At 41.2% G+C, this 26,127-nt stretch overlaps 2 protein-coding genes across 5 annotated transcripts; one reads left to right on the top strand and one right to left on the bottom strand.

Annotated features, from left to right (window-relative positions):
• The first annotated feature begins 208 nt into the window (after positions 1 to 208).
• Positions 209 to 6,616, top strand: LOC144713911 (uncharacterized). Of its 4 annotated transcripts, none has more exons than XM_078588653.1 (8): positions 209 to 427; positions 819 to 897; positions 2,723 to 2,818; positions 3,687 to 4,322; positions 4,938 to 5,319; positions 5,406 to 5,487; positions 5,666 to 5,889; positions 6,410 to 6,616. In XM_078588653.1, exons 1-7 carry the CDS (start codon positions 305 to 307, stop codon positions 5,870 to 5,872), a joined length of 1,605 nt encoding a protein of 534 aa, XP_078444779.1. In that variant the 5' UTR covers positions 209 to 304; the 3' UTR covers positions 5,873 to 5,889; positions 6,410 to 6,616. The 4 variants fall into 4 exon arrangements, with proteins under 4 accessions (XP_078444779.1, XP_078444780.1, XP_078444777.1 ...); XM_078588654.1 differs by having other exon boundaries at positions 6,399 to 6,616; XM_078588651.1 differs by lacking the exon at positions 6,410 to 6,616 and adding an exon at positions 6,097 to 6,278.
• Positions 6,617 to 7,380: 764 nt separating this feature from the next.
• Positions 7,381 to 17,617, bottom strand: LOC144713912 (DCL-like protein). Its single transcript, XM_078588655.1, has 3 exons — positions 16,947 to 17,617; positions 14,116 to 14,230; positions 7,381 to 7,657 (listed from the first exon to the last, which is right to left on the bottom strand). Exons 1-3 carry the CDS (start codon positions 17,600 to 17,602, stop codon positions 7,484 to 7,486), a joined length of 945 nt encoding a protein of 314 aa, XP_078444781.1. The 5' UTR covers positions 17,603 to 17,617; the 3' UTR covers positions 7,381 to 7,483.
• Positions 17,618 to 26,127: the final 8,510 nt, after the last annotated feature.

The raw sequence follows: 26,127 nt of genomic DNA, 5'->3' as shown, positions 1-26,127 counted from the left end.
TGTCCACATCCCAGACGATCCGGAGCTATAGTCCCGTTCCGTCATCCGTCATCCGTCCTCCAAACCTTAAACTCAGCACGTGGTTATCCACCTGCTTCAAACTAAACCAAACAACAAAACCTAGGAAGGTAGTAGGTATACAGTGCTCCGCCGGTAACCTTACCGCCCCCACCTCTATATATACTGCAGTCGTCTTCTTCCTCGACTGTCCTGCTCAGAAGAAGAGAGAGAAGGAGAGAGCTAGAGAGAGAAAGAGAGAGAAGGAGAGCTTCAATGGCGGAGGGCGACCTTCAATGAGGGGAGAATGGCGGCGGAGCACCGTAAGCCGCGGCGGAGGAGAGGAGAGCTCGCCGTTGACAATGGCGAAGGACAGTCGTCCCTCTTGGCGTCATCCGCGTCGTCCGAATCGGAGCACGAACCGTCGAGGGTAAGCTCCGTGCGAGGATGACGATCGAAAGAGGCTCGATCGAGCAGGAAATTCGAGATTATCGATTGTCGTTGTCGTTTGTGCGTGCTGGCGACGGCATTGGGAGATGAACAGTGGCGCCAGATTTGCAGAACTACCTCGTGAATCGGTTGCGACGCAGTTGTTTTTCTGATTTTCTTCGTCTTGTTCATATTTGTTGGAATTAAATGCCGGGTCGTTCCCGATGCGAGTGTTCTTGGGTCTTGACCTAGTTAATTTGGGCAATGCGAGGGGCAAGAACAGCGAGGAATTTGATGAGGGAGACTGGGGATTTCTCGTTTTGGGGAGTATTGGCTGTTATTTTTTTGTTGTTTGATCTCTGTTCTGATCTGCGTTCTCTGATTTGATGCAGCATTTGGCAGGACGTCGAAGTGGTCCAGATGTGTTGCAGAAGATGAGACGGGACTTGGTTGATTCCCCATCCCTCCGTGGTAAGTTCTCTCGTTCTGCCAGCTGCCTGGGCCCTTCCCTCCTGTCGTCCTTCTCTGTCCCCACTCTCTCTATCTATTTATCTCTCTCTCTATCTCTATCTGTCTATCGCTCTCTATCTCTATCTATCTATCTATCTTTCTCTCTATCTCTATCTCTTTCTCTCTCTTTCTTTCTTTCTCTGTCTCTGTCTGTCTCTCTCTCTCTCTCTCTCTCTCTCTCTCTCTCTCTCTCTCTCTCTCTCTCTCTCTCTCTCTCTCTCTCTCTCTCTCTCTCTCTCTCTCTCTCTCTCTCTCTCTTTCTCTCTATCTCTCTTTCTTTCTCTCTCTCTCTTTCCCTCTCTTTCTTTCTCTCTCTATCTCTCTATCCATTTCTCTCTCTTTCCCTCTCTCTCTCTCTCTATTTCTCTATCCATTTCTCTCTCTTTCCCTCTCTCTCTCTCTCTCTTTCTCTCTATTTCTCTCTCTTTCCCTCTCTTTCTCTCTCTCTCTCTCTCTCTCTCTCTCTCTCTCTCTCTCTCTCTCTCTCTCTCTCTCTCTCTCTCTCTCTCTCTCTCTATCTCTCTATCCATTTCTCTCTCTTTCCCTCTCTTTCTTTCTTTCTTTCTTTCTTTCTTTCCCTCTCTCTCTCTCTCTCTCTCTATCCATTTCTCTCTCTTTCCCTCTCTTTCTTTCTTTCTTTCTTTCTTTCTTTCTTTCTTTCTCTCTCTCTCTTTCTCTCTCTCTCTCTCTATCCATTTCTCTCTCTTTCCCTCTCTTTCTTTCTTTCTTTCTTTCTTTCTCTCTCTCTCTCTCTCTCTCTCTCTCTCTCTCTCTCTCTCTCTCTCTCTATCCATTTCTCTCTCTTTCCCTCTCTTTCTTTCTTTCTTTCTTTCTTTCTTTCTCTCTCTCTCTCTCTCTCTCTCTCTCTCTCTCTCTCTCTCTCTCTCTCTCTCTCTCTCTATCCATTTCTCTCTCTTTCCCTCTCTTTCTTTCTCTCTCTCTCTATCCATTTCTCTCTCTTTCCCTCTCTTTCTTTCTCTCTCTCTCTATCCATTTCTCTCTCTTTCCCTCTCTTTCTTTCTCTCTCTATCCATTTCTCTCTCTTCCCTTTCTTTTTTTTTTTTCTCTCTCTCTCTCTCTCTCTCTCTCTCTTTCTCTTTCTCTCTCTTTCCCTCTCTTTCTTTCTCTCTCTATATCTCTCTCTCTATCGCTCTCTTTCTTTCTCTCTCTCTCTCTCTCTCTCTATCTCTATCTCTATCTCTATCTCTGTCTATATCCCATTCTGTCTCTAACTCTGTATCCCTCTCTATCTCTCTCCCTCCCACTCTCTCTATCTCTATCCCACTATTTCTATCTCTCTCTATCCCACTATATCTCTCTCTCTACCTCACTCTACCTCTATCACTCTTTATCTCTCTCTATCTCTCTATCATTCTCTATCTTTGTTTCTCTCTCTTGCTCTTTCCATATCTCTCTCGCTCTTGCTCTTTCTCTCTATATCTCTCTCTCTTGCTCTTTTTTCACCCTCTCTCTCTCTCTCTTGCTCTTTCTCTCTTTTCTCACTTTCTCTCGTGCTCTCTGTTTTTCTCTGGCTCTTTTTCCCTTGCTCTTTCTTTCCATCTATCTCTCTCTCCGCGCTCTCTCTTTTCTCTCTTTCTCTCGTGCTCTCTCTGTTTTTCTCTCGCTCTTTTTCTCTTGCTCTTTCTTTCCACCCATCTATCTATCTCTCCCTTTAAGACGTGTGTCATGGACCGCACGTCCGTGAGAAGGGACAAGAGAGGCAGGGGAAGCGGCAGAATGGGAAAACAAGAATGGCCCTTTGACTCCTCTCCACTGAAATCTGCAGATACAGATCGACTAGTCCAAGCCTTAGAAGAGGAAGAAGAGAAAGACCACGATGCACTAGACCCATCCAACCACTCCTTCTCCATCGCCCTCCAAGGTTAACCCCCCAAAATCACCCTCTCTCTCTTTCTCTTTCTCTCTCTTCCTCCCTCCTCCCCCTTTCTCTCACCTAAAAGCAGGTACCCATCAAACTACTCTTCCATTGCCCTCCACGGTGAGCACCAAGTCTCTCTCTCTCTACCTCTCTGTCTCTCTCTCTCTCTCTCTGTGTCTCTTCCTCTATCTCTCTCTCTCTGTGTCTCTTCCTCTATCTCTCTCTCTGTGTCTCTTCGTCTTCCTCTCACTGTCTCTTCCTCTATCTCTCTCTCTACCTCTCTGTCTCTGTCTCTCTCCCTCTCTCTCTTGAAAGCCTTACCCATCAAAGCACCTCTTCTCCATCGCCCTCCAAAGGGAGCACCAACTCTCTCTTCCCTCCCCCCCATTCTCTCTCTCTGTCTCTCCCTCTCTCTTAAAAGCCTTTACCCATCAAAGCACTCCTCCATCGCCCTCCTAGCTGAGCACCCTCTCTCTCTCTCTCTCTCTCTCTATCTCATTCTCTCATCTATAACTCTCTCTCTCTCTATCTCATTCTCTTATCTATAACTCTCTCTCTCTCTCTACCTCTCTGTCTGTCTATCTGTCTGTCTGTCTCTCTCTCTCTTGAAAGCCTTACCCATCAAAGCACCTCTTCTCCATCGCCCTCCAAAGGGAGCACCAACTCTCTCTTCCCTCCCCCCCCTTCTCTCTCTGTCTCTCCCTCTCTCTTTAAAGCCTTTACCCATCAAAGCACTCCTCCATCGCCCTCCTAGCTGAGCACCAACTCTCTCTCTCTCTCTCTCTATCTCTTATCTATAACTCTCTCTTTCACACGCACACACCTAAAAGCCGTTACCCACTAAAAAAATCGCTTCTTTTGATCTACGCAGAGTGCAAGAACCGGCGGAGGGCCTCTGTGGAGGACCCTGCCGGAGTGGCCATGAGGAAAGCTCAGCCTGTCTCCGGCAGGGACAAATCAGGAATTCTACACAGCCCCAATTACCAAAAGGGCTGGAGCTCCGAGCGAGTGCCATTGCCGGGCCGAAACCTCGGCAGCTCCACGCTTCTTCCCTACGGTGGGAAGCCCCTGCCTTCCAAGTGGGAAGATGCAGAGAAGTGGATTTGCAGCCCTGTGAACGGAATTGGCCGCCCTGCCGGCCTCCCGCCCCACCACCGCCGCCCCAAGTCGAAGAGCGGCCCCCTCTCGTCGCCCTTCGAGCTGGGCTTTGCGTTCTCGCCACCCGTGGCGGCGTTTGAAGGCGCGAGGAAGGCGAATTTGCCGGAGAATTCCCCGTTTTTGACTGGGGTTTTGGTGGCTGAGAGGGGGGGCTGTTGTGGGAGTGTCAGCAGCTGCGGCGGCAGTGGCAGTGAGCTGGGATTGGCGGCGGCGTCGTCGTCAGCGTCGGCCGCGCTGCGTGGAGGGAGAGGAGGCTCGTGCTCTAACGGCAATGAGGAGGTCTCCAGAGGGGAGAGTTTGCTTGGGGGGTCTGAGCTTCACTCTCCTTGTTCTCCTCCTAGCCCCCAAGGTAGTCCTCAGATTTTTCAGCTTTTTTTCTGGGTTGTGATTATTCCTTTTTGACCGGTTTCTTTGATTGGATATTCAAAGTCTTTGTCTTTGTTCTCCTCTCCTGTTTTTTTAACGACGTGTGAGTGATTTTTCTATTTTGTGTCTCCTTTTCCTGAAAAAAGCGAAGAATTATCAAATTGTTTAGTTTTATTGGCAAAAAAGTTGATTCACAATTGAATTTGATTCATGATTTTCTTTCTCTGATAATGTCCTGATGCCTAGTTCTGGGTTCTAATTATTCCTTTTTGACCGGTTTCTTTGATTGGATATTCAAAGTCTTTGTCTTTGTTCTCCTCTCCTCTTTTTTTAAAGACATGTGTGTGAGTTTTCTATTTTGAGTCTCCTTTTCCTGAAAACAGTGACGAATTATCAGATTGTCTAGTTTTATTGGCGAAAAATTGGTTCACAATTGAATTTGATTCATGATTTTCTTTCTCTGATAATGGCCTGATGCCTAGTCCTGTGATCTCAAGTATGATTTTTTTTTTTCGTTAAGCTTACTTATTATCAAGCTCATTGATATATATTTATGAACCCTAAACCTTAAAACCTAGATTTGGATTGATTTATGCAGACAAAGGGCTATATCATGCTTCTGATTCTGTCGCTGGAGATTCGTCAATGATCCAGAAAAAGGATGTGGCGACCCAGATGAGCCCCAATGGAAGCTCTCGTTCTTCTTCCTCAAAGGAAAGGGCTCTCTCCTCTCTCACTCCTGACTCATCCCCCGCAGCGATTGAGGAGAGGCAGGGACACTTCTCAAAGGTGGAGGTTAGAGATGTGCAGGTAGACGACAGGGTGACAATGACGAGGTGGACGAAGAAGAATGCCGCCCGTGGGCCCGACAAGGTTTCTGCAAACAGCGCAGAGTGGAAGAAGAAGGAGAAGAAGAAGAAAAGGATGATTATGATGGACGCCGTGGAAATTCCTCCAGAAATGGAAAAATCAATGTCGAAGTAAGCATATATTTTTTTTCCTTTTTTTATTTTAGAGCTAGTTTTTCTATATTGGAATAATCATGGGAGTTCTGGATTTCCTGCAGGATTAAGAGAGAGGAGGCGAGGATTACAGCCTGGGAAAACTTGCAGAAGGCAAAGGCTGAGGCAGCCATACAAAAGCTTGAGGTTTCCTCAGCCTGAAACATCTACCTTTTCATCTTTTCTCCCTCTTTAGTAATTCCAAAGTTCAAGAAGTCCCATGAACGTTAGAAAACAATGTCAGGGGAAATTCATTATTGAAGTCAAATTTATAACCTTTAGTAATTCCTTTTCTAAAATAAATCTGGTTCTTGCTTCTGGGCAGATGAAGCTGGAGAAGGAGAGGTCCTCCTCAATGGATAAGATTTTGCAGAAATTGAATTCAGCTCAAACTAAGGCCCATGATATGAGGAATAATCTTGCTTCTGAACAAGCGTACCAGGCTGCAAGAACAGGGCCGGGAGTCTCCGGATACCGTAAGGCCGGCCAGACTAACTACTTTTGGAGCTGCTTCACCTGTCGCTTCTTCTAATTCCATCTTCAATTCGGGTAAGTTCTTTTTCCTATTTATTTTTATTATTTTCCTGTTGAAATATGCCCACCGCAATTTTCGACCTTTATTCGGTGAAATGACTCTGTTAACTTTTATTTTTTCAAAGCTGGTAGCCCATTTAGGGATAAATCTCTAAGGAAAGCCCAAGGAAAGTGGCAGTTTATTGGGCAGGAAGCAATAACTAGACTTAAAATATACTGTAGGAAGTGGTGTTTCATCATCCCACTGGATTGACGAGGGGATAGAGGTGGAGAGATATTTCCCTGCTGGTTTTTGTTGAACTGCCAAGTGACTTTGGCTAGTATTTGTCAGGGAAATCCGGTTAGATGACCATATATGTATCTTACATTCATAGCAAATGATTAAAGAACTAGAATTTTTTCTCCTTGTTTTTCCACTGTTTTCGCTTGGCAACTTCTTTTCCTTCATGAGTTCAAAATTTGTGTAAAGTCGCCAGATTATTTTTAATGTGGAAAGTGGTAAAAATTAATTTTCTGAAGTTCAGAATGTTTGTAGAGATCCAGAAAGGCGAAGACTGAACGAGGAAATAAATCAACATTGGAGTGTCATGGTTTAGAACAGAGGGAGAGGAGAAGATTTAGTGCCTTTTATCCATAGAAGATGATTGTAGAACAAATTTTTATTCCCAATTTTTTTCCTTTTCTTCTTGTAAATTAGTTTTAACCATAAGTTCATGAATAGAGGCCATTGAATTCAATAGTAGACTGTGACATTGATAAGAATCAGGAAGATAGGCGATGCCCTGATGGACTTTGCCAGAGGAGAGAGAGAGAGAGAGAGAGAGAGAGAGAGAGAGAGAGAGAGAGAGAGAGAGAGAGAGAGAGAGAGAGAGAGAGAGAGAGAGAGAAACATAACTTCAATAACTTCTTGTCTTCCCCGAGAGAAAACTATACCTTACAGGAAAAATTACCAAACTACCAATAATGATTAAATGATAGGAATTGCCCCCTTGATGGGCAAAATGATTAAATGCACCTAGATATGACCTGGTTGTTGTGTCAGATATAATAGAATAAAGGTGGAGGAAATTGCTGTTATTATTGGGTCTCTTGCCCTCCCAGTTCTCCTTGCTTCTATTCTCCACATTGTTTTCTTGATAATTAAACAGTTTTGGAGCATTAAATGATAGAATAGAGGGAGAGAAGAGTATGGGCCACTACTGCTAGGTCTATTTCAATCTATTTTAAGTTTATTCAAAAATTTTGCAGATCATCAGGTGTAGAAGCTCTGTCAGCTTTTCCTCTATTTTATCTTGCTAGGTCTGTAGTTCAAGGTTTAGGGAAATTAAAGGAAAGCAATAAAAAATGAGGAAAATGAATCAACTTTAGAAATTAAAAAAGGGGGAGGAGAGTAAGGGATGCTACTGAAGTGCATCTTACAATCATGGGGTTACATTTTATGTGGAGAAGTAGTTTTCTCCCAATATTTACTCCCCCATGTTTTGCCACCCTCAATTTCTTAACCAGTTTTTAACTTGAGAAAATGCTTATATCAGAGGGGCAACCAGCAAAATGTGAAAAATAATCAACTTTACAGAGTGATGGAATTGAAGAAAGGGAAGAGGAAGAACTACTGTTGCCTACGTTTGCGGAAATGCCTGAGGATAAAACTGTCTGCATAAAGTGGATATTTTTTCCGGATCAGCCCTTTAATGCACTTCCAGTAGGAAAAATCGACCACTTCTCCATCTTTTCTGACTAAGAACAGGCACCTTGAGCTCTCAAAGTCTGGATGGTATCCCACCTGCCAAGTAAAGTTATACCCAGATCATAAAAAGAAAGAAAATATTAAATAATCTTGTCCATAAAATGGTATAGAAAACTATGAATGATGAATCAACAGATTATTGCGCATTTTCCTGGGAATAAAATGGCTTGCTCATGAAGCAGTGATTTGAGTTCAAGCCATGAAAACGTGAGAAAGTGTTTCAATTTGTACACATTTGATTCAAGACAAGATTATAAACAAAAAGATTAGAAATCAGACTTCTCATACCACTGGTTTAAAGAGTAGATAGTAGGGTTTGATAATATTGCAAGCAAATTCTTGGTAAGATTAAAATTTGAAAATGTTGTAGTTAATTCTTCGTCTAAAAAAACAATTGTGGGCATAGGTGAAACATTTCCGGGGGGACACGTAATTAATAAAAATACACAATGAATCAATAAGCATTTGATAAGGCACTACCTAGAACGTATGAAAGCAAAAAGAGGAAGGTTGCCACGTCACGTGACAGCCTGGGGTTGAGAAGTTCAAACGAATGAAGACGTTACGGGAAAAGGCGAATAAAGGGAAGTTTTGTCCAAGGAGGAGGGGTCGAAAAACGTCTTCTGAAGCTACTACGAGAGATGCTCTCTAGGAGGAGGGGAAGGTGCTGATCCGGCTCTTCTCTGGTCGTCACGAGTCGATACGACCTTCTAGGCGAATCCCTAGTACTTGTGTTTCTTCTTGTTGAACACTCAAGTGGACGTTTTTGTCTCTTCTGTTCTTGTTTACCCAAAGGTCTAGTCAACGTTTTCACTCTGGTTCCTTCCCTCTCGACGGGAGGTCTTGGCTGTCGCCGGTTATACTTCCTTCAGTTCGAGTTAGCGTAATACTCTAGCCCAAGGGGCGCTATCAGCATTTTACGACACAGAAAACATGTTTCACATATAGGAAGCACATAAACTTGATCTCTGCACATGTGAGAATTTTCTCATTTAAGTACGATAAATCAAAGATAGTGTTAAACTGGGACCCTACAGTTCCCTCTCTTCTCTCTCTTCTCCACCTTCTCTCTCATTTTTTCCTCTCTTTCTCTCTTTCTTTCTTTCTCTCTTCCTTTCTTTCTCTTTAAACCTCAAGAGGATTCTCCCACGTGTGACCCATTTAATAAGTGGTCACACGTGGGGGGGCATCTAATGAACCTCCCACGTGGGAGAATGTAATGGGGGGCTTTAAATGCCCCCAAACCCTAGCCGCCAGTAATTAGAAGTTTCTGTTTTGTTCTTTCATCTCTCACTCTGAGTGCCATTCTAACATGGTATCAGAGCAGTTTCTGGAGTAAACTCATCTCTGGATCATCTCGAAGGGAGTTTTTTTCTGGAATCTGACCCTAGAAGGGTTCTTTCAGCACCTCAGCAACCAGTTGTAGCATCTTCCTCCTCAAGCATGGCAAGCCCCGGAGGTGAAAGCTCGACCCAGGGTAACCCTGGGGTGGTTCAGGAAGTTTCTGACGCCAGAGTAGGGGAAGCCAGTGCCTCAAATCCAGACATTGGAAGGGCTGCAGTTGTATTTCCCCCAGCAGAAGTGAAGTTTGATGGGGGAAATATGTTTGAATGGTCAAAGATGGTTACACTTACAGTACATGGATGCTTTCTGGGAGATCATCTGACTGATCTCCCCAGAACTCCAGCGGATCCTGATTTCAAGAAATGGAAGGCAGAAGAATCCCTAATCTTGGGATGGATGTTGAGATCGATGACCCCCGAAATGAGGAGAGATTTCCTCTACTGTGACACCGTGAAAGAACTCTGGGATGAGATCCAGAGGTACACTGCAGAGCAGTCCCATGACTGGCGCATTTATGAACTCAAAGTCCAAGAAACATTGGCACGCCAAGGGGGAGAAAATGTCCGTCAGTATTCGTCCCGGTTAAAAGCGATTTGGAGAGAAATTGACCACCTCTGTCCTGTGCAGAATCCACAATTGGTGGAGAGGCAGTACATACTCAAGCAGAGAATCTTCACATTCCTCATGGGCCTAAACTCCGTCTATGAGTCCGTGAGGAGCCAGTTGCTTCATCGTGAGAAGTTGCCGTCCCTGGAAGAAGCAATCAGCGCTATCCTGCAGGCTGAGAGCAGGTTTGGCGTTACCCCTAATTCTCAGGCCCAAAATTCCCCTGCGCTTCTTTCAAAAAGGCCTGAGATCAAGTCCAATCCTGCTGGAAATTGGACACCTCGTCCACCTCAGCCAAGTCAACCCAGGGGAGGCGAAGGAGAAGATAATCGTGACGCTCTTTTCTGCAACTACTGCAAGAAGAGGCGTCATACAAAAGAAAACTGCTGGAAACTGGCTTGGAAGAATCAGAATTCGAGTAAGAAGGCCATGGTTGTGGCATCGGAATCACAGAGTTCAGGATCTGCCGGAACGGGTGCCGGAGTCAAAGAATTACAAGAAAAACTCAGCTCCACCGCCTTGGTGAAATCAGGTAATTACTTCTCTGACACATGGATTGCAGATACCGGGGCGACGGATCATATGTCCCCGAATGGATCCATGTTCAGTCATTACTCCTCTGCCGGAAACAGTCACAGAGTTCAGACAGCAGGAGGAGGAGCATTATCGGTGAAAGGAGTTGGCAGTGTTCTACTGAATTCACTTGGTCTGCTGAAGAATGTTCTCCATGTGGAGAACTTGAGAGCTAACCTGATTTCTATACAAAAAGCTGTTGATGATTTTGGTTGGAGGTTTATATTGGACAGTGATGACTGTTTTTTGTGTGATAAGGTCTCCGGGACGAGGATTTCATCCTTTAGGCGGGAAGGTGGCTTGCTCCTCCTGAATGGCAGTGCGGGACAGTGCATGGTGTCACAACGGATGAGCTCCAAGGAGGAGAGGGTGGTCCGTCTTCATCAACGGATGGGTCATCCACCTTTTGATTTGCTTAAAACTTGCTACCCCTCTGTGTTTCGGGGTATTTTAGTTAAAGACCTGTTTTGTGAGGCCTGCCAAATGGCAAAACTTCGAAGGACGTAATTTAAATCCATAGATGATCGTTTTAATTCCCCATTTGATTGCATACATAGTGACGTATGGGGGCCATGTCCAGTGGAAAGTCTGACTGGGTGCAGATATTTCATAGTCTTTATTGATGATTACAGTCGCACTATGTGGTTGCATCTGCTGAAATCAAAGGCCGAGGTTCCACGAATAATTGTGGAGTTCTGCAAGAGGATTGAAAATCAATTTGGGAAGAGAATCAAGCGCTTCAGATCGGACAACAGGACTGAATTCCTCAACTCCGACGTCAGATCACATTTCTCAGACAAGGGGATCATCCACGAAACTACTTGTGTGAATACTCCACAGCAAAATGGCCTAGCAGAGAGGCGCCTGGGATATACTCTTGCAACTGCCCGAACCTTATTGTTTCAAGGGAATTTGCCGAAGAAGTATTGGGGAGAGGCCGTGTTGACTGCTGCTCACCTTATAAATAGAATTCCCATGAAGATAATAGACTATGAAAGTCCCTTGAACTGCTTGAAGAAATCATTCCCAGAGGTTCGTCTATTCTCTGGACTCCCTGCCCGTGTGTTTGGATGCGTTGGATACACTCATCAACAAGTGGGAAAGTTAGACCCACGAGGAGTGCGATGTGTGTTTGTGGGTTATTCCGGCACCCAGAAGGGGTATAGATGCTATCATCCTCCATCACAGAAATTCTTTGTCTCTGCAGATGTTGTGTTTCAGGAGTCTGAATTTTATTTCCAGAAAGACAGTCCAGCTGAAAGGCCTCATGATAATCAAGATGGAACAGACTTGGAATTTCTTCGTCACATGGAATACACTCAAGTAACTCCCACAGCTTCAATCGAGGTACAAACCCCTGGAAATCAAGAAATTGGGGTTATGTCAGAGGAAAAACCCTGTGATGAAGACCTAGTAAGTCAACCTGTGATGGAGGAGAGTGAGCAGCCCAACCTGGACAGTCAAAGTGAGATTGAAACATTTGAGAATCAAGGGGGACCAGAAGATTCAGTGCCCAGTCAGCAAATTAACGTCATGGAGGATGATCTCAGTTGGCCCATAGCACTCAGAAAGGGGGTACGAACCTGCCGAGCCAAAGCTAAGTATCCTATCGGTCACTACGTTAAATATGAGAAGTTAAGTGACCACTATAAGAGCTTTCTGACTCAGCTAGGAGAAATTCAGATTCCAAACAAGGTTGAAGAGGCCCTTCAAGACCCTGGATGGAAGGCAGCCATGGATGAAGAGATGACTGCCCTCCTGAAGAATGAAACTTGGGAGATCGTGACACTACCAAAGGGAAAGAGAGCAGTTGGCTGTCGCTGGATTTTCACTCCAAAATTCTCATCAGATCGAACACTAGAACGACTCAAGGCCCGACTAGTTGCTAAAGGATATACCCAGACTGAAGGTATCGACTATGGTGAGACTTTTGCCCCAGTGGCAAAGTTTAACACAGTCCGAGTGTTGATTGCACTTGCTGCCAAATGTAATTGGGACATTCTACAGCTTGATGTGAAGAACGCTTTCCTTCACGGAGAGCTAGAAGAAGAAGTTTATATGCAACTTCCTCCTGGATATCCACTGACAGATAAGGAAAATCAAGTATGCCGACTAAAAAGGGCACTATATGGACTGAAGCAGTCCCCTAGAGCTTGGTTTGGACGGTTTACCAAAGCGATGGTTGAATTGAACTACTACCAGGCAAGAGGGGATCGTGCGTTATTCATCAAGAAGGGAACGACCGGGAAGGTTACCATTTTATTGGTGTACGTGGATGATATATTGATCACTGGAGAAGACAGTGAAGAAATTCACCAGTTGACCAAAGACCTATCAAAACAATTTGATATGAAAGAGCTTGGAAAATTGCGATACTTCTTGGGAATTGAAGTAGCATACTCGAGAGATGGCATATTGCTCGGTCAACATAAGTACACCCTCGATCTCCTCCAAGAGACAGGACAGTTGGGGTGCAAGCCGGCTTCTACTCCCCTCGATGCGAACGTGAAAATTGGAAGAGGCGATGATGGAGCAGCAGTGGATAGAACAACATATCAAAGATTGATTGGGAAATTAATCTATCTCAATCATACAAGACCGGACATATCGTATGCCGTCAGTTTGCTGAGCCAGTTCATGAGTGAGCCCCATGAGATTCATCTACGGGCAGCCTACCGTATCCTTGCTTATCTGAAATTTACTGTCGGGCAGGGACTCCTTTTCTCACGGGAAGGGGGTCTAGCTCTAGAAGCTTACACAGATTCTGACTGGGCAGGGTCCGTGATTGATAGTCGATCTACATCGGGATACTGTACATTCTTGGGAGGCAGTCTTATTACATGGAGGAGTAAGAAACAGAAAGAAGTCTCTCTGTCGAGTGCCGAAGCAGAGTTACGTGCCCTAAAGAGGGGCGTTTCAGAGTGTCGGTGGCTGAAACACCTCCTAGAAGATATTGGTCTATATGACAACAATGGAGTCAGACTGTATTGTGATAATCAGTCCGCACTGGCCATTGCGAAGAATCCTGTTCAGCATGACAGAACTAAGCACATGGCCTTGAATCGGCACTACCTGACAGAAAATATTGATCGTGAAGTCATCAAACCGACGTACATCCCTTCTGCAGACCAGAAAGCTGATATCTTCACCAAGTCTCTGCCGGGCCCCAGATTCCAGCTGCTGGTGTCCAAGCTAGGCATGGTCAATGTCCACACCTAGCTTGCGGGGGGGTGTTAAACTGGGACCCTACAGTTCCCTCTCTTCTCTCTCTTCTCCACCTTCTCTCTCATTTTTTCCTCTCTTTCTCTCTTTCTTTCTTTCTCTCTTCCTTTCTTTCTCTTTAAACCCCTGTGCAGGATTCTCCCACGTGTGACCCATTTAATAAGTGGTCACACGTGGGGGGGCATCTAATGAACCTCCCACGTGGGAGAATGTAATGGGGGGCTTTAAATGCCCCCAAACCCTAGCCGCCAGTAATTAGAAGTTTCTGTTTTGTTCTTTCATCTCTCACTCTGAGTGCCATTCTAACAGATAGAAAATTTGTTTCCATTTTATTGAAGATAGGGATATATATATATATATATGATCATTCCTCCTGTTACCCTGTTCTCTCTTTTGGAGTACTCCACATTTTGAGCGTTGACGGTAAGCTTTGATAGTATTTCATGCAAACTCTTGGTGAGTCAAAATTAAGAATGTTGTAGTTCATTAATCATCTCAAAAGAATAAACAAAATACTAATAATTTTGACGATGCGTGACATATTACTGAAGGAATCCGTAAAAAATATGCATTTTACTACAAAGAAAATGTCTTGCTCACAAAACAAGCACAAAAAATTCATCCATGTGCACATGAGAACTTGTTTTCATTTAGATCCTTTTCAGCCGACACAAGATTATGGATGAAAATTAACAAGATTAGGCTTTTAACTCTTTCAAGAATGGACTAGAAACTTGGGGAAAACTTACAGTGATAAAGTCAACACCACATCCAATCTTGCTTTCACACTCTGGATGGTAGGGAAGCAATCGCTCTAAAATCATCTTTTCATGCTCAGGACTCAATCTGTCACCACTTTCATACCTACATTAAATTTCCAGAAGATAGCACCAGAGAAATAAATACAATTTCCAAAAAAAAATACTTAAAGCTTTTAGAATAAATGCACCAAATAAAAAATAGATACAAATTTACTGTCCTCTCCCTTTCCCAGTTTCACATTGGGATCTATGGGATTATACGCCGGTTTAACCGGCAATCTTGTCACTTTCCTTTAACAAGTCAAAGTATGTACTAATCTTGTTATTCCTTGAAAATAACATAGGGTCCCCAGTGACTTAATCGCAAACTCCTAAGATTGGCACCAGCATAGTTCTTCGATCTCATCTGCACCATTGCCGGTGACAATGATATCGTCAACACAGACAATGATCTAACTTCTCATCTGTACTGTGCTTAAAAACATTGTATGATCCCCTTTAATTTGGAGGTACCCAAGCTGTTCCATAGATCTTGTAAATTTCCCAAACCCAAGCTTGAGGTAGTTGTTTAAAACCTACAGAGCCTTCTTCAGTTTACACCACTTGTCTATCATCAGATAGCTTGTCATCATGGTTACCATCAGGACGACCAAGGCAGGACTTGAAGGTCTAATCAAATGGCGACACCTACTGGAGACAAACAACTCGCGGGAGCCAATTACAACTATTCACCAGCAATTCCCCACCATTCTTCAAAAAATGAAGGCTAAAGCGAAGGAGGAAGGGATTGGTTTGAAACCCGGGACAAGCAATTCCCCACCATACCATCGTCAAGGACGTAAGAAAGGATATCCCCATGTGAAGGAAAACTCGCACATGGAGGTAGATACCCATGTATTTTTGAACGGAAAAGTGGGGCAGAGTAGGATTTTGGGGATCTCTTAACCGTCAGGCAAGGGAAGGTTATTGGCTCTAGTTCGGTCGCATGTGTGGACTCTGCCCCCTTCTCCTATCTTCTGGATCTTCATTGGTGATTATAGTGGTTTTTCGGAGGTGTAATCAGAATTTCAAGTAAGATGCTTTCTAGAAATCTTGAAGGAAAGATCAGTGGCCCAGTTCCATCATTGCAAAACAAGAGAATCAATCAAATAAAAAACGAAACAAAAAAAATTACAATTACAATGACGATGGAGCCAACTTGAGGATGATAAAGATGATGATGATGATAATGATGACCATGAAGGACCAAGCATAGACTCGAAAGTGGAGAGCCATTGAAGGTTCATCTTCTAATTCTCATTTTATTTGTTACCCAGATCTAGGTTCAATGATGATGATGAAAGGCCGTGCTTACTCTAAGCAATGGATGTTCATCCACTAATTATCCTTATTTATGTATCCAGAAAAAAATTATCCTCATTATTTTTTTTCTCCCACATCAAGGTTCGACGATAATGACGAACAAAAGGTTATGCTTAGTTTCCGGAGAGAAGGATCGTTATATAATTCTACTCATTTATCTTTTGCCCATATCAAGGCTCAATGATGATGATAATGATGGAAGGCCAAGCTTACACTCCAGAGTCCTCATACTCGGGCTTGTTTATTTTTTTCCTAGATCACCGTTCAATGTTGATGATGATGATAATAATGATTACACTGAGGATGAAGCCATGCTTACTCCTCATCTTCATGTTACCCAGACTGAGGTTCAAAGATGATGATGATGATGATAATGACAGAGAAGAAAGACCAAGCTTACTCTCAACAGAGGAGGGTCTGATATGTTCTATTCAAGGAAATATAAAAGAAGATCGAAGAAGAGAGCCGGTCAACGGCTGTTGACCGCACGTGCTGACTAAAGGGGGATGAAACCCCTATAAATAAAAGAAGAGGAGAGCAGGATGTCGGGTCTTTTCTTGCAATCGAGAAGCTGACGGTTACGACTGTCGGAGAGGATGGAGCAGCAGGAGTTGGCCTGCAGATCTGGAGGAGGGAAGTTCCGTCTGTGAGGGAGGAGCATCTTGCCGTCTTGTATTGTTATATTCTCATTCTGTTCTTCTATCGATCGGGTTTATAGACCTTCTTCTGTGATTTTCTGGTGTATCTTGAAATTGAAATTGTGGAATAAATCATTGATACTATCAAGGTGTATCAGGGTCATTCCCTAATTATCCTCAATTATTTGTCACCCAGATCAAGTTTCAATGACGACGACGACGACGATGCAGAAGGGGAAATGCCATGCTTAATTTCCAGAGCAAGGCTCATTTCTATTACCCTGCAATCATCTTTTATCAAGATCAATGTGCCATGAGCATCATGAAAGATCAAGCTCACTTTCCAGAGCGGGTGACCATCTTCCAATTTTCGTTCTCATTTTACCCAGATTGAGATTTAGAACTGATAATAATGATGATATGACTATAATAATAATGATGAAGATGATAACGATGATGAAGATAGTGATGATGATAACGACAATTATAGTGATAATACCGACCGAATGATAATAATAACAATGATAATGATGGTGATGATAATGGCAATGATAACGATGATAATGATAATGGCAATGATAATAACGATGATAATGGCAATGATAATAACAATGATAATGGCAATGATAATAACAATGATAATGGAAATGATAATGGCAATGATAATAACAATGATAATGATGATAATGTCAGTGATAATAACAATGATAATGGCAATGGTAATAAAAATGATAATAACAATGATAATGGCAATGGCAATGATAATAACAATGATAATTACAACTATGGTGATGGTGGTGATGAAGGGCACAATCATACTTTCCAGAGTGAAGGATCATCCTAACGAAGCTGACGAGGGGCACAGTATCCTGTAGAATACGGTCTTCCCAGTCCACCCAATCCGGCCTTCTCCTCCTCGACGAGCCCCGCCCCTCTTCGCCGACTACGACATCCCTCCCCTGTTCATCCCCCTCTCCAGAATCCTCTCCTCTCGGCCGCCTTCCCCCCAACCCATCTTCCTCCTCGCTCTCATCCTCCTGCTGTGAACTCCCCACCGGCCGTCTCAGCGGCCCAGAAGAACTCCCCACTCTTCCTCTCTGAGCCCCCTTGACGGCTCTCAGAGCCAATCCCCGAGATGGGTTTGCAGAGAATCGCAGGAATATGAAGGAAGACGACCCAGATACGCAAATGGGAGCAAAAACCCGGGTAGGATAGCGGTAAGAAGAGAAAACCGCCATGGGCGATGTGGGCAAAGCTTGCATCTTTATCTCTTTACTCGCATCCTTTGTCTCCACAGCTCTGCTTCTCCAAGAACAAGAACTGGGGGATGGTGAAGAGGAAGCTGATTGAGGAGATGGGGAGAGCGCAGGGAGGAGAAGGAAAAAAGGGGAGTTTGGAGAGAAGGGGAGGGGTGTGGGCGAAGCTGAGCCAGAGAGCTCTGCCTTGTCTGTGGCTGGAATTCTTGATCCTGGCATGACTTCTCTATTTCAATGATGGGTCCCTTCAGCCCATTGGCTCTTGCCCAATAAGAGACCCATGCTAGAAGGGTTCAACAGTCCTCAGATTAAGCAGGTGAAGGTATTAGCAGTTTCTTGTTCACTTGAACAACATTTCTTTGGAGCTAAAAAGATTTTGATAATGGGTTTTCTATCAAAGATAGGCATTCATCCAAGATAATTGATATATTATGATGTTGAAAACGAGTTACTAGGCTAATGGGAAAGACGACATGTTATTTCGATATTGTGGAATGGCTAAATCATTTATATTAGTGATCAATGTATGTTGATTTACTTCTATCAATATCTTTTTCTTATTTAAATTAGTCATTTTATTAATTTTATGTTAGATGTCTAAATCTAATAATGAAAGCATATTTATATGGACCACATATTTTATTTAGATTCATGCTCATTAATTTTAGACCCAATACTGTGAAATGATTGTAAAATTTAAGGTTCAATGTATTTATTGGATTTACGTGGGAGCTATAGAGTGCACTAGTAATATAATTTAATGAGGAAAAGTGTCCATAAATTGTTGCTGATCAGTATGTGACTGAAAACCTCAATTTCCTCTATTATTACACCTCTTTATAAAAGTATTGTTGGGTTCTAGAGGCCTAGATATGGATGAACAATTCGAAACGATTTGCAGCGGAATACTTGAACGAATCGAATGACATCATCAAAAACGTTGAAACAATGTACCTTTTCACGGATCGCATCCGTGATTTCTTGGATCCCGGAGGAAGACGAGTCGAGCTGCTCACATGTGCAGCCTCTAGATGTATCCACGTCATCCTCACCATGTCGATCTCCTCCTTCTCTTTGATGATCCCCGTTCTACCTCCACCGTCGTCATTACGTTGTTCCAATTGCATCGAGCATGGAGAGGGGTGTGGGGAGAGTGGAGAAGAAGGAGAAGGCCCCTGAACAATTCTGGCCTGGTTGAATTTTGTTTAGGGTCTTCCCCTATTTATACTAAGTGGGTATTTTTTATAAAAACCCCCAAAACTTAAGTATATTTTTTGACGTCTAAAAGACCATTTGAGTGTGACCCTCTAGGCCCATGTATCAGTCTAGTTAATGACTCCAACAGCCCAATAACCTTTATTGGCCTTCCAAATTAATTAACTATATCATCATATATATTAATTAACATCGGATTGATTTAACCCAATCGATAGGTCGAGACTCCAACACGTGGGGCGCCAAGCTACACCTCGTGTCCTAGAAGATACAAAGGAGTGTGTATTGACTCACTCATGGAGCCTGTTCATCATCAATTACCGTGTATGTATAATCCCTCATCCACTGACGTTCCTTGGACGACTTAGGGTATGGTCAACTGTCAAACCCTAATCGATCATCCGACTTAGTACTGATGCATTCGAAAATCATCGGAGAACTCTTCTCTGATATTTCACTGCCTTGGCCAAGAACTTTACCGCATCATCTTCCTTGAGCTGTCACCTCTTATAACGCAGGTGGACGATCCCATCTTGACAACTCAATCATCTTCGTGAACTTATTGATGTATCCGAACTAAGACCGTTTAGAATCCCATGATTAGAGACTCGTTGGCCATAGCCAAAGTACAACCGTCCGTCCACAATACGTCTTTGGTGTCTCAGGTCTAAGGACCACTTACACAATCGTGACGTGAATCAACCTGATTGACATTTCGGTATAATACCATTCAGGGACTCGTACGGATCAATTCAGTGAACTCTTTCCACTAAAGAGCACCCACTATCTATCCTTAGTGTCTCCACACTAACGGCTACGGGACCGGCCATACCCATCATATGAGTGAGGCTAGATAGTGCTATTTTATCCTGATACTTCGATGTCCTTCTCGCGTATCCTTTAAATAGGAATGTTTAGAACACATGCTTAAAGACTAGCGATCTATGTATTACGATCTCATCATAATTCACGAAGTCCGATCATGTATTCATGGACTTCATTGTAAGCATCACATGTGCACTATAATTAATATGTTCTATTAATGAACATGGAACGAGATGTGGAATGTGTGATCAGCTTGCCGGCCACATATATTTCCATCAAATATCATTATATAAAGTGAAATAATCTTACTTCTTTTTCTAGAAAGTAAATAACGACCAAAATGATATTTCCATCAAATATCATTATATTAAATAACAACCAAAAGACTATTTCTGAAATGTATGGAATTTTCCACACATTTCAGAAAATAGTCTTTTGGTCGTCATTAAATATGAAACAATTTAAAACTATCACATGATATATTATTGTTTTATTGGTTATAACATAATTTTTCATATATTACACGTTAAAAGAAAGAAAATGTAGAATGATCTTCATTTTATGTTTTTTTATTATGAGAAATAGCATTATATATTCCTGATATTATAAGTGAAATTGTTAATATTATGTTACTTCTTGCAAGCCTTGCTCATTAAAAAATGATTGATATCCAAACATATTTTGACAATCATTCACTTGATGAACAGATATATCAATAACTTATTCACTTGATGAACACATAACTATGGATCATATAGTTTAAGTTCCCAATATGTGTGTTAAGTTTGTCTTCGGGAATGGGTATGTTCTTTGAGCTGATATTGTCATTTACTAGTGGACATGCAGGTGACGTCAAAATCAAATGACCCTCCAGGTCAGCTAGTGAAAACTTTATGTATATAAAATCATTCATAAGATAACCATTTTCACTTAGTTGAACTTCTCTTATCCTTCAAGGGATATCCAATAAATTAAGGCAATCATAACCAGGGTTTGATGGTCCTGGTCTGCACTGAGTTTCTAGCAAAGACTTAAACCTTAGCAAAAGATCAGTCTGACCCAGTCCATTCTTGTTCGGTTCCAGTCCTGTCCTGACCGGTCTTGATCTGGTCAGGTTGACTAGTCAATGACAAAAAAGTAAAAAAAATATTTTTATGTTGAATATCCACATAGTGAGCTTTAGCACTGTTGGTAATGAATGCCCCTTTGCCTCCTTTCCGTTATTTCCCTCCTCTTAATCTCCCCCTCTAGATATATATCCCTTCACAACTCCCTTTCTTCGTAGAGAACTATCAGGGTGAATAGAGAAGGAAGAAAATTTCAACAGAGAAATAGGTTTTAATGGGTTCTTACAGCCCGCTTTCAAACAAAAACTCATCTTCATGAAGTGGGTGCCCACAAATGGTCAAATATATGGCGGCTACATTGAGCACAATAGAAACCTCTCCAACGAGTTGAATTTAATATTTTTTAGAATTTCACAAAAAATTAAATACATATAAAATAATTTACTTCCAGTTCCACTCCGGTTTGACCCTTGGACCTAAACCTGCTTGGCCACCAGTCCACCCTCAAATGGAGGACCTATTGTCCCAATTTGATCCAATCAAATCGGTCCTCGGTCCTAAATGTCTTAGCCTAATCATAACTATTTTTGTGGTTCAGGATATTGTGGTAATTAAACTGAATTAAAATTAAATTAATAGGTGTCATGCACATTAAATGATGATTATCTAAAGCAAGAAATAGGGTTGGTCATACTTCCACAACCTATGTAACGAATATAAGAGAAGAAATGAAATAAATAAAGTAAATATATTTACTAATATAATAGGCAAAATATATTATAAGGAGGATCATGGTAACATAACTCTTCCTGAATAGACAGTTCAGGGAAAGATTTTATCAAAATTTAGTTTTTTCTTACAAGGTTGGCCTTCAATAATTTCCAAAATTCATTCATAAATAATACTCTAAACAGAAACCATCCTTCAATCAATGTGCAACCCATAGATTTAAATTTAAATGTATTTTTAAGAATTTATCTAAACTAAATATTTTAAGGGCTATTTGAAAATGATGATTTTTTTTCACTTTTCAGACATCAAAATTTTAATAACCATACTCACGTTGAGAAATATCAATTTTATTCCCCAATAATATTAAGGTTGAAGTTTTTAATGACACTATAAATACAATTCAATAAAGATAAGGTCCCTGGGGATATGATCTACCAGCTGGTCGTCAGCCACAACTCTAAAGGATTGAAAATGTCTTACAAGCAGATTCTTTAATAGTATTATGGCTTTAATACATATTTCAAGTACTCTTAAAAGAAAAATTAAAATTACATTAAATGAAAATTACATTTAAAATTTATATTTACTAGGAAAATTTGAAGGAAAAACTATGTTGTCACAAAGAGAAAAAAATTGAATTTACAAAGTATTTTTCAAAAATACATTGTCGATAATACAATTGTTTGATAATGAATACTTTGCGCACAAAACTACTTGGTAAAAATGCCAAAATTGTGGGTCACATTCATTTGAACATCATTTTATCTTATATTAAATATTCATTAAACATTAAAATCTGAAATATTTTTAAAAAGACATCATTTTATCGTGCAATGAGTTGAGGTTGGTTGATAGGGGATTGGTCAATTCTTGATTTTTGGAAAAAAATTTACTAGGGAAGGACTTTTGATGAGGACAAGAATAGAATCAATAAACTAAAATTTAGAAGGTGATACTTTAAGACAAAGAATATTGAAATGGAAAAAATAGGAGAAAATTCATGTCCAGTCTACTAATCAAATATGAGCCAGATTTTTTATTTATAGAATTCTTCAAAAATGGTCGAATCCCTTAAAATATGTTTCACCCATTAAAAATACACATAATCCATCAAATATAAAATATATCAAGGAACAAGGATATTGCATTGGTATAATAATTAATCTGTCCATTTGATCCGAATCAAGTGGTGTAGTTTTTTACTTTCATCAACTGAGCATGTTTGATGTGGTTTCTCTATGCATGCATCACAACCCCCAACCATGGAGGTCTTTCACGCTTTGTGATCCACAACCCACTCCACAACATGCTCTGCTTCTATGGCTCACCAGCTCACTTTCATGACATACATTTCATCGAACATCATCAGTAGTTAGGATGCTACCCGGGCACCCAGTCACAAAATGAATGAGAGATAAATAACCCGTCCACCAATTTACAAGATTTATGATGACTAGGCCTCTTATTTATAGGTCCACGTTTACATATGATAAAGAAATGTAAAATATAAAAAAGGGAAAATAAGATGACAAAAAATTATAAATCCCCCCTCAAGTTTGTGCCTAAATAACCCGTCCGCCAAATTACAAGAGTTATGTAGTTTAGATGGACTTGACTGACGAGTGTGTGACTTAATGAGTCATGTGCAGTGACTGATAACTAGGCCTCTTATTTATAGGTCCACACTTATATATAATAAAGAAACGTGAAATACAAAAAAGGGAAAATAACATGACAAAAAACGATAACCCCCCCCCCCTCCCGCTTGTGCATAGATGTTATAGATCCAAGATTGGAGACCATTATCTGAAAGTTATTGCTTAGGAGCCCTTTGTCAAAATATCTTCCGCTTTATCTGAAGATTGAATATACTTCATCTTCATACTATTGGAATCAATTTTCTCTCCACTAAAATATCCTTCTATGTCCAAGTTCTTTGTTCATTTTTGCTGGATGAATATTTAGATTTATCAATCATTGGCTAACTGTCACAATGCAATATAATGAGGTGTTGTGGGAAGACCTTGAATCTTCAAGAACCCTTCTGATCCATGAGGCTTCACATATCTCTTTGGCAACTGGCCTGAAAGATTTGTCCTCTATATCTGACCATGATCTATTGCTTCTTTATTCTCCATATAATTGGGTTCTTGTCGATAAATTATAAGTACTCTATTATTGACCTCTGGTCTACTATAAATCCTCCATAGTCAGCATCAGTATACATTTTTATGGAATAAACATTACCCCTTAGAATAGTAATCCATGACCAAATGTTCATTTTAGGTAGGATAAACCTCTATGGGCAGCCTTCTAATGTGTTTCCCTAGATTCATGCATGAAGCAGCTTAAGATTCCAACAAATAATTTTATAACTAGTAATAATATTTTTCAATAATGAAAATAAGTCTACATTTAATGACCACCATTTGGACTGCAAATAAGTATATCCACTAATGTTTGGTACTTCTCCTTAGTGACATAATAGTCATCATTAGAATCACCAACATTGATGTTTGAGTCAATTGGAATTCTAATGTATTTGCAGTCCTGCATCCTCGTGTACTTTATGAGAACTCGTATATACTTTCATTAGTAAATTAAAATATCATCTCTTGAGTGACCCCCTTCAATTCCCATAAAATATCTCATGCAGTAAAGGAGTTGATATCTTATAATTTTGATTACTGATTGATTCCCTCTTGGATGACCTTATCAGCGTTACATGTGATTATAACGCAGAGAAACATTTCCAAAAGTTTCCTGTTAGGATTTTGAGGCATGATTGACAAATTATGAACTTGGTTTCACAGAAGAATATCAAATCTAAGATGTTATGAAAACCTAAAACATAGAAAAACCAAAAAAATCATATTTGCATTGATAAATCTGTTATTTCTTGGATTCTAAAGTGAGCATGTTCAAGTTGTTATGATGTCTGGCCTCTAGATGTATCCATAATAAATTCATAGCGTTGGAGTTCTTCATCTTTCCCTCATAATATGCTGTCAAAAATCTGATTTTTTCTCTATATATTCTCACTAAAACAGCACATGGGAGGAGGAATTGAAGAAAAAAGGGAACTTAAACTACTTGCATAGGCATCAAATGAGGGTTCTGTTGGGCTCTACAAGCCTTTATAAAGATGAACAACTCAAAATGATCTGTAGCAGAAGACTTTAACGAATGGTAATGGCATCAACAAAACCATGAAATGAATCACCTCGCCGTAGATCACAACCATGATTCCTTTGATCCTCGAATGAGTTAGCGGAGATGCACATGTGTGCAGCCTCTAATAGTATCCACAAGGTCCTCGACACATCAAATCTCTGTCATCATTGTTACATTGTCTGACTTAAGTATATCTTCCGACGGGAGAAGGGAGAAGAAGAGGAAGGCCCCTGAAAAATTCTAGCACGGGTGAATTTTGTTTAGAACCTTTCCGTGTTTATACCAAGTGTGTATTTTTCATAAATCCCCCAAACTTAAGTATATATTTCGACGTCAAAAAGACCATTTGCGTGTGACCCTCTAGGCCCATGTATCAGTCTAGTTAATGACTTGTGCGGCCCCATAACCTTTATTGGCCTTCCAAATTAATTAACTATATCATCATATATATTAATGAATGTCATATCGACTTAACCCGATTGACAGATTGAGTCTCCGACACGTAGGGTGCTAAGCTACACTGTGTGCTCTAGAAGATACAAAGTGTGTATCGACTCGTTCATGGAACTTGTTCATCATTGGTTATTGTGTATACATAACCCCTCTTTCACTTGAGGCTCCTAAGATGACGTAGGGTATGATATACTGTCAAACCCTAATTGATCATCTGAGTTAGTTTTGGTGCACTCAGAAATCATTGAGAACTCTTCTCCTGATATTTCAGTTCATTGGCCAAGCACTTCATCACATCGTTTTCCTTGAGGTGTCACCTCTTATACCAAGAGTGGACGATCCCATCTTGACCACTAAATCATCTTTGTGAACTTCTTGTTGCACCCAAAATAAGACTATTTAGAATCTCATGATTAGGAACACGTATGCCATAGTCAAAGTACAAATGTTTGTCCACAAGTCCTATTCGGTGTCCCAGGTCTAAGAAGCACTTACACAACAGTGAAGTGAATTAACCTGATTGATAGTTTGGTACAATACCATTCAGGGATTCCTACGGTTCAATTCAATGAACTCTCCCCACTAAAGAGCACCCACTATCTGTTCTTAATATTTCCTCACTAATGGCTTTGGGAACGACCATACTCATCATATGAGTGAGGCTAGGATAGGGTTATTTTATCCAGATATTTCAATTTCCTTCTTGAGCATCCTTAGAATAGGAATATTTAGAACACGTACTTAAAGACTAGTGATATGTATCCATGGACTAATTCACTAAGTCTGATCATGTATCCATGGACTTCATTACAAGCATCACACATGCACTATAATGAATATGTTCTATTAATGAACATGGACCGAGATATGGAATGTGTGATTGGGTTGCCAGATAGACATATTTCCATCACATTATGGATATTCTCATAGCCATTAATGTGGATATGATAAGGATAGATGGTGGGTGCTCTTAGTGAAAATATTTTACTAAATTGATATGTACGAACACTGAATGGTATCTTACTAAATTGTAAATCAGATTGATTCTCTTCATAGTTGTGTAAGTGGTCCTCCATAGAGTTTGCCAGTCTATGGCCCTAGACTGGTTAGACCGGACAGGACCACCGGTCTGCCGTTTCTAGGCAGATTGGCCGGTCTATCCAAATCTGGTTTGGGGATGAAATTGGACCAATACGGGATGTGGTCAAACCCCACGCTCTTTCCTATTTCATTTAGCTTCAACCCTCCCCTTCCTGGTCGCATTAGCCACACCCCTCC

The sequence above is a fragment of the Wolffia australiana genome, chromosome 16, assembly GCF_029677425.1.
Source record: "Wolffia australiana isolate 7733 chromosome 16, ASM2967742v1".
Lineage (NCBI taxonomy): Eukaryota > Viridiplantae > Streptophyta > Magnoliopsida > Alismatales > Araceae > Wolffia > Wolffia australiana.
This window is presented reverse-complemented; position numbering and strand designations above follow the sequence as displayed.